General features: G+C 33.2%; 1 protein-coding gene across 3 annotated transcripts; it reads right to left on the bottom strand.

Moving 5' to 3' along the window:
* Window positions 1-4,558: 4,558 nt before the first annotated feature.
* Window positions 4,559-16,012, bottom strand: LOC115976349 (zinc finger BED domain-containing protein RICESLEEPER 2-like). 3 transcript variants are annotated; one of them, XM_031097572.1, is made up of 7 exons: window positions 15,732-16,012; window positions 15,152-15,294; window positions 9,690-9,815; window positions 9,471-9,571; window positions 6,188-8,041; window positions 5,989-6,098; window positions 4,559-5,073 (listed from the first exon to the last, which is right to left on the bottom strand). In XM_031097572.1, the coding sequence occupies exons 2-6, from the start codon at window positions 15,253-15,255 to the stop codon at window positions 6,010-6,012; spliced, it is 2,274 nt and encodes a 757-aa protein (XP_030953432.1). In that variant the 5' UTR covers window positions 15,256-15,294; window positions 15,732-16,012; the 3' UTR covers window positions 4,559-5,073; window positions 5,989-6,009. The 3 variants fall into 3 exon arrangements, with proteins under 3 accessions (XP_030953432.1, XP_030953434.1, XP_030953433.1); XM_031097574.1 differs by lacking the exon at window positions 4,559-5,073 and adding an exon at window positions 5,416-5,816; XM_031097573.1 differs by lacking the exon at window positions 4,559-5,073 and adding an exon at window positions 5,416-5,788.
* Window positions 16,013-19,109: the final 3,097 nt, after the last annotated feature.

Here is a 19,109-nt window from a genome sequence, read left to right as displayed (position 1 = left end):
ATTATTTATATTAAATGAATTTATAAGATTATTTTTATTAACTTTATTTAAGAAATAATTTTTAGTTGAAATAATAATATTATATTTACAATATGACATTATTCCTCATGTTTAGTTGTTTTGACAAAAAATGACACCAAAAAAAAAAAAAAAACAAAACAAAAAAATTAAATATTTGTGAATTCACTAAAAATTAATTTTAACCCTTTAAATTTCTTGATTCCTTTCAGTGACATGTGATATATATATATATATATATATAGATACATACATAATACATATATGCATGTATGTATGTGGAACTGGCATTGTAATATTTATTCTATGTAATTAGAAAGATAACTAATAGAATGAATATGTTTATTTTGTTATATTAATTATTTTAAGTATAATGAAATTTTAATATCATTTTTCTAAAATTTATATGAGAAACAATTGATTTTTTTTTTTTTTTTGATTGGAGAGGAACAATTGATTTGAAATATGGTATTCTTACTAAAATTTTAGTTGTCTTTGCAACTATTGAACAATGTCCAACAAAAAGGGGGGGGGGGGGGAACTTTACTAACACAAAATCCAGAAGGTAAAAAAAATAATTTGAAGGATATTTGCATTTTTTGTAGGCATGAAACATGCCTATTTATATGACCCAATATATCATGCAATTTTCAATTTAAACACACACACGTGTATATATATATATATATACTGTGGGGGCCAATTATCTAGAAGGTACTATTAAAACTATATGAATTGGGCCTATGGCCCAATCCGGGGATATTAACCAATCCGAGGATGGTCAAATAAGGTTATAATGGTAATGGTATAAGAAGAAGAAATAAAGATTGTATGTGATAGTCCAAAATACGTCCGAGGAGAAAAGTCATCTCGGAAATGTAGATCCGAGGTTAGTAAGAATGTCTTATCATCCTGGATATTCTTTAAGGTATGATATTCTTTAAGGTCGCATCACAATTAGGAGTCGGACATTGGATAAGGGATGAGCAAAGGGAGGTAACAAATATCTTCAAAAGCTGCTATCTCCAATTAAATGCCTCCCAACTAACTCTCTGGCTGCATTAATATGGAGGTGATACCTGAACAGTGGTCAAGTAGCCATACAGCTACTAGTTGATGGTTCTGGGAGGTGTTAGATAGGACAAGGAGTTCCTAGAATCTAACCTACACGTGTATGGTAGAGATGATACCAAGATTGTAGTATATAGCATGGGAATGTGGCCTAAAGGAAAGGGATTAGAAAAACCAAGAAATCTTTGTAATAATACTTTGAACTCTTGTAACTTTGTTCATAAACAAGACATTATAACATAGCTCCTTAGCCCGTGTCGAGGACAGATTTTCTTATCTTATTTGTGTTTAATGCTCTTAAATCAGCAACTATTATTGTCTTTCTTCTAGAATAGAACTAGTTCTTTCACCCACGCTCTACAAATTTATTGTTTGGGCTTGTTGGGATAAAACCCAATCCTATACCGGGTCCAATCCAAATTCGGTCCTTACATATACTATGATCAAATCACTACACTATTCTTAGTGTCTTTCTACACTACTCAGCTAGTTATTTATTCACCTGACCAACCAGGCCCAGTTTGTCTTTTACTTAAAAAGAAGCCACATGTTTTTCAAGAAAATGACTGCATCAATTGAGAAATTTACACCATTCCTGTGTAACTTGAAGGAACATCTCAACCTTTCTGACTCCACAGACATTACCCAAAATGCCCCACAAACTGCATTCCTTAACGATAAAATCCTATGCCCGCTTGTCCAGCATGTTCGAACAACCAAACATTAATGACATCCTCTAAAATGGCACATTGTAGCATCTGTATGAGAACCTTGTAATTTCATGCCTTGCGATGCATAGTTCTCTCTCTTACAGCTTGTAGGAGAGAGAAAGTTTTCTTTCTCCCTCTGTAGGAGTTCTTTTCTCTTGGTTGTAGTACAAGTTCTCTCCCTTCGTCTATACGGGTTCCTTCTCTGAGTCTTTGTAGCCCACAAGGTCTAATTAAAACTCCTTAGCATCATGAATCTTGCAATCACTGGGGGCTTTCAGCATTTTCAACTTATAGATAAGGAAGTTGAAGTCGTCGTTTCAACCTTGCGACTGGACCTGGGTTTCGGATCTATGGTTTGCCCGTTTCTCATCAAGGTAAGTCCGTTTGTCTGGAGGATAGGTTCAGATCTAAAACTTGTAGATAGGGGAATAAAGGTCCTCCAACTTATGTTCAGATCTTGTGTTCATATGAAATGGCTTCCCTTCTTTTGCTTTATCTATGTTTTTGTGGGTCTTGGTGAGAAGCATCGTTTGGGGTTCCAAGGTAAGTCCGGCCGTCTTTGGCTTTTTGGGGATTGGATCAGAGAATATTGTGGTTGTGTGAGGGTTTTTGTGAAACATGGAGTTGCTAGCAGAAGTGGATCGACGGAGGAAGGAAAGGATGATGGCGCTGGTGTACGGAGTCTGGTGAGTCTAGCGAGTAGGGGTACGGAGCGAGTGAGGCACTCAATTGCTTTGTCAAATCGCACATGCTCCAACAACATGAACCAGCGGCAAGGCAGCAGGTCAGGTGTGCTGTCTGGTCCGCCCCTTGAGCCTAGCGCCCTCTTTAGACGTGCTCTCTTGTGTTTCCCAAGGGTCCTCCGTGCAGAAGCCAAAGATTCGGTTTTGGGCTTACTTTTGTTTCCCTTTGAGGCCCAAAAATCTCCCTGCCATTTACCCATAAGTACTCCCTGTCCCTGTTATGAGCCCACCAATACCCCTTTAAAAAGGGTTGCTAGAGCCCAAGGAAAGAAGCCCCAAAATTGTAATATGCAAGCACAAGAATTTAGATGGGCTCTTGGGTTCATGGGGGAGGGGGGTGCATAGTTTGTTTGTTTTCTCCTAGTTGTTTTGTTGGCTCTCATTGATGTATCTCTTTCATATGAATGAATAGTTCATGTTTTTTTATCAAAAAAAAAAAAAAAAAAAAAATTCATGCCTTGCGTTGATATACTACTCTTAACCTTTTGTGACGTGCATCAACATACAAAGAGACATATAACTGGAGCTTGGCTACTGCTAGACATTGCCACAAAACTGAGGATACAGGGGCAAGGTAACCAATTCAAAGAACGCCATACATACACGGAAAATTTGTGCAAACCTAAATTCTCATTTTGCAAGTGACTTGCAATTTGGGGTGTCAAATGGGTGGGTTTGGATGGGTTTGGGGTGGATATAATTGGGTTGGGTATATAAAACTCATTCACCTATTAAAACTTATTTAATTAATTGCTTCTAACCTAAACCCAATCCAACCCAATTATTATGGGTAAACCCCAACCCATCCAATTATCTAATTATCAAAATTACCAAAATGCTCTTAAAGTGAAAATGACCAAAGTACTCTAAAATCTTTAAAAATTACCAAAATAACCCTGAAACCTACAAAATGACCAAAATACCCCCGAAACCTGAAAATTACCAAAATACCCCCAAAACCCAAGAAATGACCAAAATACTCCCAAACCCAAAAAAATGACCAAAATACCCCCAAAACTCAAAAAATGACCAAAATACCCCCTAAGCCCAAAAATTACAAAAAATACCCCCGAAACAAAAAATGACCAATACACCTCCTAAACCCAAAAATTTACCAAAATATTCATCCCACTACTAAAAAATTTGATATTTTACCTTTATTTTCTTAAAAGATAAATATTCATCCCACTACTAAAAAAAATGGTTAGAAAGAAACATAGTGCAGTAGCATTTTCTACTAGTTATTAGTATATTCCTTTTCTTTAAACTCATAGGAGAATTAAATATATGAAATATTTCTAAAAAATATATTCTCATTCTATTCCCTTAATTATAGAGATATTTGTAACCTGTCTGTAGAACTTTTGTAAGGAATCCAACTCAGTGAGACTACTCTGTGTCAAATATGCTCTTGACTGTGGATGTGAGTTTATGAAACTAGTAAGAGCTTTTGTATAGAATTTGTCTTTGAGAAAGGGAAAGACTGTTGACGCAGAGGACCATTTATTTCTCCTTGATCAACGGGTACCTTCTTTAGCAAAGTTTATATATATATATATATAGACACCCACCTGATTAAGGAAACCAACTCGTGAGACTACTCTGTGTCAAATAAGAAGAAGTCATATATGTAGAAAGATTCAAACCTGATCGGGTCTTAATTTGTTTTAACTTTCTTGGTGATGATTTCTGACTGGTCCACGAAACATATAAAAGGACCAAAAGTGGTGATGTTTCCATGCAAATCCTTGTCAAATGAACAGTCCCTTTTGCCCATACCTCACATTCGTTGTAAGTTCCACCTTACCACTGGCTAGTCTTTAATATTCTAGGTATGGTTGATCACACACTAAATTTTTTTAGCTTAATCTATTTATGTACAATTTCTTAAAATTTCACATTTTGAACGTATAAACAAACTTGATAACAACACCTATCAAGATAACTAGACACCCACCTGGATCAAAATTTGAGAAGTGTGGTCAAGGCAGCTGCATTGAGGGACTAGAATCACATACAACATTTAATTTAAAATCCGGTGATTAATAATTTGACATTGACGAATCAGCTTTTAAGCCATGTGAATCATAGGCATAGAAATGTGCTTTGGTGTTCAACATGAATGCGAGTTACTATATACATGAAACCAGAAAACTAAATTGCACTGAAGCACAAATAGCAGACTAAAGACAACAGGGTTTATGAATCATACATTAGTATCTATATCAAAACTGGCCAGTTTTCAAAAAAAAAAAAAAAACCTGTGACCTTTGTTAGCCTATGTTGTTCCATTTCATGAAATACAATAAAGTACAAAACTTGTCACAGCAAGATATCTGACCATCTTAGTCATATTATCCTCCAAAACCCACAAGCTCAATAAACAGACCCAGAAGTTGTATACTCAATAAACAAAGCTCCCACTATGCAAAACACTGACTTCATGAAATACTTTCAGGGAAGCGGTCCCCCATTAGCTCATAAGGTTTTGCCGGAAACACATAGAAGGATACAATGGAAGCAATGGCCATCTGCTCAAAATTCAAAAAATCACTCACAATGGACAACACAATACATTTCAATAATTAGCTTCAAATAAATAGACAGTAGAATGTTGCATAAGAGACAGACAATAAGCCAAAATATTCACATATATCCTCCATGTAGTGAAACGATCAGTCAATACATCTGGACCTATATTTAAGAAATCTCATCCATGGCTTCAAGTAATATATAGATTCAAAAACTTTTTGCTTGATTGAAATCAGCAAAATTCAAATGATCTAAATATAGTGCACACTTGCTGAAGTTACAACATTTGGTTATTTTGTTGCATACATGGATCATTGTTCCAAGTATAATATTATAGCAACTCTGACGTAGGACTACCACACTATTTCAATGGAACAAATAAACAACAAAATAACCCTAGGAGTCAGCACCTAAGGGCTACTTGGAGTCAACACCAAGCAAAAACTAGAGTTGGCACCAGTGTAAAAAAAACACACGTTTTTTTAATAATTCTCAAAAGCTGTTTTACAATAATCAGAAAAAGTGCTTAAATAGCTAACAATAAAATGCATAAAGAAACCCTAATTATTAAATGCTCGGGCTTGCTTAATCTTAAGCCCAGTAACTAATAGGCTCCATCCAAAAGGCCATAGGTTGGGCCGTCTTCTTTTTGCTCTTCCTCCAATACAGGCCTATAATTAGGGGCTTGTACCTTGTGTCCGCACCAAACTCTCACTGGAAAAGTTATATCATCCCAGCAAGACTGAGTAAATATAACATTCTCTATAAAATGGATATATCCCATGAACTAGCAATTAATGAAAAGGTATATTGAAGTAATAAATGTGCCAGAAGGCATAATAATCAAAACAAGAACAATTAGCTCCCACTACCAAAACCTATAGAAAAATTACACAAACAACAGAAAAATTTACCTTAAAATAGCTTCCTTTCACCTAATCCTCATCAACATATGAACTAGATTGAGATAGGCACAAGTTGCCAAAATCCTCCACGAGGCTTTCTTCCTCAAAATCATGTATAGCTAAAAAAGGAAAGCAAAGCATTTATTAGCACATCAAATACAGATTAATGAATATTGCGAGCATATAAGTGATAAAAAATATGATAAACCTGGTACTCCATATAGCCAATCACGAGCACATAACAAAGCTTCTGCAGTTTGTGGCAAAAGAGAACTGTGAAACTTATCAAGAATGCGGCCACCAATACTAAATGCAGACTCCGAGGCAACAGTAGTAATGGGAATGCTCAAAATATCACGTGCCATCAAGGAAAGTTCTGGGAAACAATGACTATGAGACTTCCAATACCCCATAACATCCAAATCCTCGTGAAACCTATGGTTAAGTCGAGTCTCTTCCAAGTATAAATCCAATTGTGACTTGCTTGAATCTGAACGAATAAATTGACTCGTATATGTCTCAAAACCAGAAAAATCATCATGCCTATCAAAATGACTACACACTCCACCACTACTGGATGCGACTCTAACCATATTGCAGATATCACTAGTAGAATTCTTATATTTCTCAAAGATGTCATACAATTTATCACGAAGATTCGCTGCCATAGATATTGCTTCCTGCTTATACAATTTGCCATAACAAAATTCTACACATTGCAACTTGTATCTAGGATCCAAAATGACAGCAAATGATAGCACAGGATTGTAATACTCCCAGTATTTATCAAAATTTTCTTTCATTTCTTTTGCCATTGCTCTAATTATCGCATCATCATCTTCTAACTGTTCCATAATACGCAACTGAATTTTCCAAACATAATGAAAATACAAGTTGGCTGTGGGGTAGTTTGTCCCAGAGAAAAGCTTGGTGATATCATAAAATGGTTCCAAAACCCTTACTATCTTCTCCACCCTTTCCCATTCCTCCTCTGAAGGGCAATTGAGAAAGTGTTTATCAATCCTACTTAGGTGAGAAAATGCATCTCGATACTTAAGACAAGTCTCAATCATCAAGTATGTTGAGTTCCATCTTGTTGGGACTTGGCATACTTTCTTACTTGTCAAAAAAGGAAGCTCTGAAAGACATTGAGCAAACTTGAACTTCGTATGATCCGAACCTCTCACATATTTAACACTTTCACGTAAATTATACACTGTCTCATTTATGACTTTTAATCCATCTTGTACGATAAGGTTTAATATGCGTGCACCACAACGCACGTGAAAGAACTCACCACCATAAGGTAAACAAGGTCCAAAAGAAGGGTGTCTCTTTAAATGACTCACCAAAGTATCATTATATGAAACATTATCTAAAGTAATGGTGAATACCCTCTTCTCAATGCCCCACTCTTTCAACAAACCTAACAACCTCTCTGCCAATATAATACCACCACATGAAGGTGGCACATGAGAAAAACTCAAAACTTTCTTCTGCAACACCCAGTGTTCATCAACATAATGTGCTGTAAGAACCATGTACTCATCAGTGTTAGGTGAAGACCATAAATCTGATGATAAGCAGAACCTCCCAGTAATTGACTTTAAATCATGTTTCAAATTTTCCTTTTCTCTCTTGTATATTTTTATCACATCCGATTTTGCAGTGTTCCTAGATATAGTCTTAACATCAGGATTCAGATAACAATGAAGCAACCTATTGTTCTCATGTTCTGCAAATGAGAATGGATAGTTGTGCCTAATGATTGCCAATGCAACCATTTCCCTATACGTAGCTTGATCTAAAAGCTGACGAGACACAATTTGATTGTCAACCTCATGGCATTTTGCTTTATGACGCAACAAAGAAGTAGTGCCACTAGAATCGGCAACAAAAGAATTTTGGCATTTCTTACACTTTGCTCTCTCTTTCCCATCAAGACCTTTAGGTAATATTTCAAAATCCGACCATATAGAAGAAGTCCTACATCCCATTCTTTTTGGAGCACTTGAAACTGTATCACCATACTCATCATTTTCTTCATTCTTTGAATTCATATCTAAAATGTAAAGGAAAACAAAACCAACAACAATTAAAAAAAAAAAAAAAAGAACTCAGCATTTTGAACCATTCAAAAAGGGAAAGATTAAGTTTGTTTAAATAGGCCATATCTATGGTCAAACACTATATACAAAACCAAACGGTAGAATCACCATAGTATCAAAATATAGGTATATGCAATATGCCTAGAAGAAATGGACAAAGATAATGAAAATATACGAGTAAATTCTCATCCATAACCAATTAGCAAATTCTCATCCATTCCAAAACCTGACCACTCAAATAATTGGATATTATGGGTATAATTGTGAATTTGAAAACTATGACAATATGGGATTACAATAATAAAAAGTTCACATGAAATACCACAAATATACCAGGATTCAATGCTTGCAAACTATTCAAATTCCAAACAGGACAATATGACATTCTTACTTTATGACCGGTAGCAGACTCACACTCTCACAGGCTCACAGACACAACTTTCAGTTTATGGTTCAATACCAATACATTGGCCACTGATCACAAATTACAGAAAAGCTCAAACTTTCATGTAAAAATCACATATCTATGAACCAAAGTTTTCAGAAACTTGGGCGGAAAAAATCATCTATTGTTTCTATTCAATGCTTCATTTGGTTGCTGTGTAAACGTACGGAAGATAGAAACTAACCCAGAAAAAAAAATTTCAACTTCCATTTTATGACAAAAGTTTCGAAGTTTCACATTTTCATTTTTCCTTTCTTTTCTCTCACTTTCTCAAAGATCAAATAGTGCAAAGTGGTGAATAGAAAGAATGAAAAAAGACTGAAATTTGAAAATTACCAAGTGGGCTTTCGGAGGAGACGAAGATCTGAGAGAAATGAGAAAATTTGAAAACCTAGTGAAACGTTTGAGGGCTGGGTTTTTTTTTTTTTTGTTGATGGGAAGGGCTGGGTTGAATTTGGGTATATTATTTTTAGGTTAAATGGGTCTTAATGAGTTTTTAGTTAAAACTCAATAATTACTGAGTCTAATTGGGTTGATGCCCATTTAACCCAAATAATAATTGGGTGGGTTTGGGTTCAATTAGAGTGGGTGGGTTTAGGTGGGCAAATGGGTTTGGGCTTATTTTGCCACCACTACTTGCAATTTACCCACTATAATCATTCGATGGATCCATATGAGATTAAATAGATGTTTTTAAGCCCTTTCATAGATGTTTTTACCTTTGGTTAGGTACAAAGATGGCTTGCATATCAGAAAGTCCTACTTATGCACTGGTCATGTGACAATCATACAGCAATAATCTTTTACAGTTTCCTATTTAGTGTTGGAATTAAGTGAGTAGTAGAACGAATCTCCAGTCAGTTCAAACTCCAACCCTACTATGCAGCAAAATGGTTGCAAGCTTAATTATTAGACTATGCGAAATGGTGGAGCCTCACCAAATTTCAGAATGTAGGCTGTCTCATAAACAGGCCGCAGTTGCATAATCACTTGAGCATCCAAATAGGCATTGCAGGAATAACACCAAACTGACAAATCACTGTTTCCAAAAGTAAACAGAACATGACCAAGACAGCTTTGTAAAACATTGCAGAGAAAATTAAATAAAATTAAAGAAGACAATTTGAATAAAATAATGCTAATTGTAATATGTATACCCGTAGCCGAGTGACAGGCAATGATTTGACTGTTGAAAATGCTGCATCATATGTTTGTTCACATAACGGCTACAAAGCACGTCCTTACAGCTTAAACATAACCAGTTCTCATTTGGGTGTTGGCACCTTTCATATGTCAATGCTTCCACAGATTAGATAATGCGATATACAGTTCAACGGCCAAGCTTCACTTAAGATAATTAAATTATCATTGACATACATAGCAAAATATAAAATTTAAATGTTTCTACAATTGAGGGCTTTTTAAGGACTAAGGTAGACTACAGAGGTGAGACATGAGTCATTACCCATAAATTACTCGAAAGATTGCAGTGAATATTCTAGTTTGAGCTTGTATCCGGTTTTAGTTTCATTATGTCAAGGTCACACATTTACTAAAGCAAGTATGCAATAAATTGTTAACAGAATACGAACCTTACTTAGTTTCAACTGTATAGTTCAAATCAAACCTAGCTTTTATAGAAAAATAAGGGGCCTTAATTCTTACTTTCAGTCCCAAACGGATCTCTGTTCTTCCTTTCATCTAAAAAATGTGTGTAAATTGTAAAATATTCTAAGATTTATAGGTAAATGAGTATAGAACTAGACAACTTCACTTCTTAACAATGTTTTTAATATTTTTGGAAAGCCAAAGGTAAAATATATAACCATGCTCTAATGCAGTTTAATACAATACTATTGACACTATATAGGTTTCTATATTACAAATAACACCACAAGATAACATGCTATGCAATTGTTCTGATAAAATACTTGAACCTACAGACTCAATCACCCACATCACTCTACAATGGGGTTACAATTTGCGTTCTTCTAATTGAATACTTTGACTACATGAGTTGACATGAACATGATCTATTTTGCAATCATGTCAAAACCCTAGAACATTAACATTGCCGGTTTAGTAAGTAGGTAGAAAACACATGATTCACGTAACATTTAATAAACATGTAGTATTGTGTTGACAAAGATGACATATTTAGCTCATTTAATAAACAGGTTGTGTTATATTAAGTTTATTGGCATAGACCTAACTCATTTCAACCAGTTTAAATATAAATATATAACTCAAAAATTGACACGATTGACATTTATTTATTTATACACACATAAATTACAATAATTTTAATTAAAAAGAAAAAAAATTTCTATTCCATAATAACATCAATTAAAATACCAAGAGCGTATAATCTAAAAGTTCTAAGTTCAACCCAATGAACTTTCATCCAAATTTAAAATACACAATTTTAAAGAAAAATAAAATAAAATGAATTTTTTTTCCCCTTTGTTTTTTGGTAGAAGGGCCAGTTAAAGACTTTCGACATTGTCCATAAAAAAAGGGGAAAAAAAAAGAGTATCAACATAACCATTAAAAATTTGTTTAACTATTCACCCATACTTCAAATCCAAATTTATTTTGGAAAATGACACTTATTGATACGGGTTAAATAGGTTCGCGTCAAAGCATGAATAATGAACCCGGTCTCTTCATGTTGATTGCGGGTCAAGCAAGTCAGCACAAAATTGACCCATTTATTAATCATGTCAGACCCATCTATATATATCTAAAAGCTGAAGCGTAGCATTTATTGTTGCTACGCTCTAGTTGAGCCACATCATCGTCCACCTCATTATCATTTTCTTTCTAATTTTTCTATAATTGTTTTTAACATTTACTTTTTATTTTATTTTAATATTTACACTTTTTCCACACTTTCTCCATCCTTACCTTTTCATCTCCCCACTACCTTCTACATAAATATTATTCTTTTTCTTTTTATCTCCTCACTACCTTCTACATAAATATTATTCTTCTTCTTTTCATCTCTCGACTACCCTCCACATAAATATTTTCTTCTTCTTTCTCTTTATCTTCCTTTATTTTGTCTCTTCTTATTCACATTTTCTTACTATAAATTTGTAACTATCTATTCCATTCTATGCATGGTTTTCTCTCACAAAAAAGAGGTTCTCTCTCTCTCTCTCAATTTTTCGATGAATTTTTTTATACATTCTTCTATTTATGCCAAATTACTAATCTTTGGGAATCCTTTCTTTTTTTTTTCTTTTTTTTTTTTTCTACACGAGAATCATTATGCTCATTTTCCCACTTAATTTAATCGGGTAGTTTGCCAGAATTCAAAAAAAGGTTCTCTCTCTTTCTCTCTCAATTTTTCGATGAATTTTTTATACATTCTTCTATTTATGCCAAATTACTAATCTTTGGGATTTTTTTTTCTACACTAGAATCATTATTCTTATTTTCTCCTTAATTTGATTGGGTAGTTTGCCGGAATTCAAGTAAAACTAGACAATAAGGAATTTTATGGCATTGGAGAACGCGTGAATATATACTAGCCAAAAGTTGAAAGTCAGCAAATTAGTGGAGCTATGATTAAGCTTTAAACGGGATTGATGGTATTGCCAATGTTCTTTAATTAGCATCCTTATTTCTATTTCTCTATATATGTTTCCTAGAATTAGTATTAGTCTCATTTTTATTTTCTCTATTGTATTCTAGGTAGACCAAGAGTTCATTAAAACTCCACATTGGTTAATGCCATTTAGATTTGTTTTTTAAATTGTTTTTTTTCTCTTTATTGTTAAATGTTATCCTATTTTTGTTCTTCTTATAACTCTAATTAATGTTGATGGTTTTTTTTTTGTTAGTTAAGGTTGATGGTTCTTTCTTATAGAGGAAAGAAGAAATTGAAAACAATTGAATTCCATATAAACCTGTACCTAATGGGGACAAGAGCCTTTGTTTATTTGATTAGAGACAATATATTAAAGGGGCATATCCTTTGGTCATTGCATGCATTTCTTAGAGGTTAAAAGATAAAGCTTGTCATTATAGGAAAACATTTGGGGTGGATATCATTTTAATAATTTTTTTTTGTGTGTATTTCATTAATATTTTTTAAGGTGAACCATATTCTTCTAACTTTGTTGTAGTGTGTTACATTTGCTTAATATACAACTCATCTCTTATGGAATAAGGAAATTACCATAATAATAAAAAATCATCACAAAATTACAAGGTTAACTTAATCAAAATTAAAATAAAACTAAAGAAATAAAAAATAGCTTTTATAATAATTTATTAGTCAAAAAATTGGTAGGCATATTCAAATTCCTATTTCCAAGAACAACTAAGTATTAATTCAAACCAAAATTCAATGAAAATTATAAAAGGGAAAGAAAAGACTTTCTAATGGGAAATTAAAAAAACACAATACTAAAACACATATTAAAAAAAAAAACCATCAATCTTAATTAGAGTTATAAGAAAGAATAAAAATCTTTTATGTGCAATTGTTCTCTTTATGGGTATTTATTGTTATATATTTTATTTTTACTTTTTTTTTCTTCTCATCTTATGTTATTCAACAGTTAAATTCAGTCACATCTATATATATATATATATATATATTTAATAATTAAACATGGAATATTTTATTTAAATTTAAATCAATAAAATTATCCTTAAAAAATTGTACTCTTTTTTTTTTTTTTCATCTACACTTTGTCCAAGCTTTTTCATTACCTTTATCTTTTCATCTCCCTACTACCTTCTACCTTAATATCACTATTCGTCTCCCCACATCTTCCATATCATTAAATTATTTATATTTTAATTTCTCTCCTTTTTTTATTTAAAAAAATTAAAAATTAAAAATTATACTTAAATTCAATAAATAAAAGTGTCCTCATAAAGTGGAGTAATACTAGGGATACACTCATTCTCAAACCCAATACGTCAAAGAAAAAATATAATACAAAACAAATGCCAATTGGGAAATACTAAATTAAAAATAATAATAATAATAATAATGAGGATATCAAACCAAATATAATATAAAGAAACTAATAGTTATGGATATACTAACTTAAGGGTAGCAAAATTAAATGAAAAAAAAAAAAAAAAAAAAAAAACTACAATGCATATTTAATGCAATAAAATAATCATCAAGTTTTGGAAAACAATAGGTTGCCTATGGAGAGAGAGAGAGAGAGAGAGAGAGAGATGGTAAAGAAAAAAAAAAATCAAATGTCAATTAGTAACTATTAATTGGAAAACAAAGAGATTGTAAGGAGAAGTAAAAATAAAAAATAAATATGACCAATATGAAGAACATTAAAAACTTTACAATACAATAAAATCAACTGTTACATTCACTTAAAAAATTAAATCAATAATCAATAATTAAACACAATCATAGCAATATATTTAAACTTAAAACTAATCAAACTCTAATTCATAACTAAAAGGAGATGTTCTCATGTAATAATAGAAATTACATAAGAAATGAAATTATGATAATAGTAAAAAAAGTTATAAATGAAATTATGAAAAAAAGTGATAAAACTAATTAGCTACTATCATTATGAAGTAGTAGTCTATGATTTTGCACATCTAAAGAAGTGGAATATATAGAGTTTACTTAAGGTATATGTAAAGATTGACATTAAAAAAAAGATATGTAAAGGTTAAAAAAATGTATATTCTATAAATAAATAAAAAGGTATATGTAAGGTTTTTATTAACTTAGAAAAAAATGAAAAATCAATTATTAATAACAGCAACAACAACAACAACAACAACAACAACAATAATAATAATATAGAGGTAATTATATTCCTCTTTCTTGAGGTTTGAAGAAATGACACTCTACCTCAAATTTGGAAGGAAAAAATATTTTCACCCTTTACATTTGTTTGACCAAACTTTGTTAAATTAATATCAAAATATTGTGTACTAACTTGCATGTGCTTAAGGTAGGTTCCAAAATTAACCTTAATTTTAAAATTAAATTCTCTTATTTTAAAATTTTAAATTAAAGTGTATTTCAAAATATTAAGTAATGTCTTTTCTTTTCTTTCTTTTTTTTTCCTTTTCTTTTCCCAATGAGTTGTGGAGAGATTTGTCATTTCAAATGTTTTGGTATTTTATAAATTGTATTTTAATTCTAAAATTATGAGTAATGTCTTTACTAAACATGGTTAAATATTTATAAACAGATTCTTAAATAAAGTTAAAATATTTTGTTATTAATATATACAGAATGGGAGAGTGTTATTATTTATCACCCCAAATATATTTAATAAGATCACCCTAAAAAAAGATTATCTCGGGCAATGCGCGGGTCTCTGATTAGTTTACACAACAGTAAACACTAACCAGCAAAAAAGCATATGGTTTACACAGTTTGTGTCAAGCATTGCCATCCTTAATCTATATACTATAATGATATAATCAACTAATCACCTAATCATAACCCGTGTGGGTCCAATTATTTTCATGCGAGTAATTTTAGTGAATGATTTCAATTGTTGAAATTGATGGAAGTAGTTGATCATAACAATAAAAATAAATGTTTTGTAAAAAATAGAAATGGTAAAAGTAGAGTAGAGTTGGGATGTGAGAAAAAGAAGTAAACCTGTAACAAGGAGTATCGGGTGCGGGAATGTGAGCGAGGTCGGACGACAGAGAGGCCAGATGGTCACAGCTTGTTCGAATTTCAACCGAACCCGATTTCGCCATTCAGAGAGAGAGAGAAACCGTAGTGCTAACTTTCACACTCTGTTTGTTTCGATGTGTAGATGAAAAAGTATAAAATTTTCCTTTAATCAAAATAAACCCAAACTCAAAAATTCTAAACGAACAAACTCAAATGACAAACAAAACCCAACCCCTGAATCAAACCTTAAATTATCATTCCCAAAACTCAAACCGGGAATTACCCACAACAAATTACCAGAATTTTTTTTTAGAAGAAGAGAACCCAAAGTGAAAAGCGTGAATCACCCACAACAATTTACCAGAAAATTCATGAAGAACCCACAGTGAAAAGCCATGAATAACCCACCCCAAATCTCAGCCACCCATCACAACCCACAAACCCAACCACAGCCACCCAAAAACCCAGCTACCCACCGCAACCCACAAACCCAGCTACCCACCACAACCCACAAACCAGCCAAAAAACCAACGCAGCTGTAAAAAAAAAAAATCCTGACCTGATAATCGGTGGAAAAGTCGATGACGATGGAGGTCGAGTCGTCGAGGAGTAGCGGCGGCGCTGGAGACAAATCACGCCGACGAACCTGAGAGTGATGAGTGGCTCGGTGGCTTTGGTGGTTTGTGGGAAGAGAGAACCTGAGGATGAGAGGGAAGGGGGCTGTTGTACTCATGACTCGTGAGAGTGAGGGAGGGAGAGTTGTGCGAAGAGAAGTGTAAATTTTACACTTTATTTAGTTGCTGGTATTCGCTTGAGAGTTTTCCTTCAAGATGAAGCAAGGGAGTCACTGTGGTTGGAGCAGAGTGCTTTTTGGATGCTTTTCTTTTTATGAAAAACTAACTTTTTAACCCAGGCAATGCGCGGGAATTTTTTATTTTATTTATTTGTTATGTTTTATCTTTAAATGTATTCCTTACAAAGTAACTTTATATCCTTTAAATGTTTTCCCAAAAAAGTAACTTAACCATGAAGAAATGATAAGAAAAAAAATAGAAAAAAGAGAATAATTATAAATTTGATTAATCAAATGTATTATACACTGTGTAGAAAGAAAAAAAGAAAAAGAAAAAGGTGTAAATGCACTTTTAATCCCTATATTTTGACTTTTTTTCATTTTACTCCCTACATTTTATTTTTTTCACTTTTAGTCCTTAAACCAATTAACACGTGTTATTTTCGTCCTTTCCGTCAGTCAAGCGACGGAAATAGCTGAGGTGGTAGTCGAAGGAATTAAAATATTATAAAAATACCACATCACCCATGGCACATCAACATATAAATTTAAAAAATTAATTTATTAATTTTAACAAAATTAAAAAAAATAAAAACAAAATTTAAAACATAAAAATACATCAGAAAATCAAACCCAAGAACACAAAATCAAAATTAAACCCATTGAATCAAATTAAACCCAAGAACATCTGTCATCAGCCCACAACCCAGAAAATCAAAAACTCAGAGCCTTAAGAGATGCCCCTAATAGAATGGCAACTTTAGATTCTCGTCGATATTGTCCAAGAGCTCACTAGGACCAGCCCAAACCAGGAACCAAAGAGAAGGCTCCTACAACAATGTCTTGATAATCATTCCCCTCCAAAGGGGGAAGAGGAAACCATTCAAAACAAGAAGTTGAAGTGAGTAGCCCAACTGCTAGCAAGCAGCAGGAAGAGAGCCAATCTCAACCTGCTTCAAGGGTGGAGGACACTGTGGTGTCACCCAAACTAGCATGTAAGGCACCATATTTGTGAGCCATTAGCTTGCTAGATTAATGGTGGAGCACGACTTGAGATGTTCATCAAAACATATATGTTGCAGTACACACTTGACACCACCACCACCACCACCACCACCACCAACCCACAATCCACCATCAACATTCAACACCAAAAAAAAAAAAAAAGCAACCTATGGTCTCCACCAAGCAAAACCCAAACCCACAGCAAACAAAACCCATACCCATGGCGAGCAAACCCAGACCCACGGTGAGCAAACCCATGGCTAGCAAACCCACAACAAACCAACAACGAGCAAACGACGAGCAAAATACATGCAAACGGCGAGCAAACCGAAAACCACCAACCCAGATCGCAACCACCAAAACACAAGACCAACACACCGAAACCCAGATCGCAAACCGAAAATCAAAAACCCAATTACCACCCAAATCGACCAGCCACCACCATTGAAACCCAAATCGCAACCCACTGATCAAAATCTCAACCCATTAGCCAAAATCTTAACCCACTACACCCAAATCACAAGACCCACCACTGATCCATAGCCGCTCCAATCCACTGCCAAAAAATTGAGAGAGAGAGTCCAAGAAAGAATAAAGAAGAAAGAAGAGTGAGAGAAGAAGGTAATTGATTTTTTGGGTTGTGGGCTGATGACGGATGTTGTTGGGTTTAATTTGATTCAATGGGTTTAATTTTGAATTTGTGTTCTTGGGTTTGATTTTCTGATGTATTTTTATGTTTTAAATTTTGTTTTTATGTTTTTTTATTTTGTTAAAATTAATAAATTAATTTTTTAAATTTATATGCTGATGTGTCATGGGTGATGTGGCATTTTTACAATATTTTAATTCCTCTGGTTGCCACCTCAGCTATTTTCGTCGGTTGAATTAATTGGTTTAGGGACTAAAAGTAGAAAAAAATAAAATGTAGGGACTAAAATGGAAAAAAGCCAAAATGTAGGGACTAAAAGTACATTTACGCCAAAGAAAAAAGAGGAATCATTTCACATCTCTTGTAAATTTCAACTACGGATTAATTATTACAATACGTCAATGAGTATTTCATCACTAAATACAACAACAATACTTGATTGATGTAGCCATAATGCAACAGTAGCTCTTGAACAATGCAGCAATTCAATATGATAGACTTGTACACCAGTAGCAGGAACATAGTAGTGGTGCAACTTAAACTCCATGGGGAAAGCATACATAGTGCCATTAAGCACACACCATTTCAAAAGTAATACAGTGTAGTACATCAACGGCTTCATCATTCTCTGTAGTTTAGGACATGCAAATCATGAGTGGAACTTATTGTGAAGGTCATAAATAAAAGCCTAAAAGTATATTAAAAACTATTAGACCTTTGAGTGGTAATTCGAACTCTAGTAGAATAACCTACTAATAATTTAATGAAATTGCTTCCTGGAAGACATTTTGGTTTTACTACAAAAGAAACCAAAAATATTAATTATAAAGCAATAACATTTGATCAATGTTTGCTAAGGACTTAAAGGAGGCAGCGACTTAAAATACTAACCTGTTTTAGTTGTCACAATCACTAAAATAAAAAGAGTAGCTAATAGAATCAAATTGTTGTAGCAATATTACTTGGTGAACCGCTGTGTTGCAAACTTGATAGTACTGAAAGTTTTAAATCATTTACATATTGGAGTTGCGAGAAACCGCAACAAACCACATCTTTATAGACACTTTATGCCAAAGGAATGAAAGATTCACTATCTTGTGAACCATCAAAAGACTTTTCAACAGTAACATCAACTAAATTAGAGCATTTGATGTCAACTACAGAGTCATCAACACGGTCAATGTTGTTTTTAGTACTTGTATGAAGCAGCAAAATCAATATCAACATCCAACTATTTTTTTTTTTTTTTGGATAAGTAATATCAACACCCAACTTTGAGGCATAAATGTGAATAAATTAATATGAAAAAAAGGAACACATTTGTACATTATAACAATTTCTGCACATTTACATTAGTCATAGTTTGGAACCTGATTTGGAGTATATTAGCCAGAGGATTATATTGTGTTATGAATAAGGACTATCCTAACCATAAATATATAATCCCATCTGAAGGCTGCAAGTCTTCAACAACAAATTCACAATGGCAA

The sequence above is a fragment of the Quercus lobata genome, chromosome 2 (assembly GCF_001633185.2).
Source record: "Quercus lobata isolate SW786 chromosome 2, ValleyOak3.0 Primary Assembly, whole genome shotgun sequence".
In the NCBI taxonomy this organism is placed as follows: domain Eukaryota; kingdom Viridiplantae; phylum Streptophyta; class Magnoliopsida; order Fagales; family Fagaceae; genus Quercus; species Quercus lobata.
Note: the sequence above shows the minus strand (reverse complement) of the source record. Positions and strands in the feature narration are given on the sequence as shown.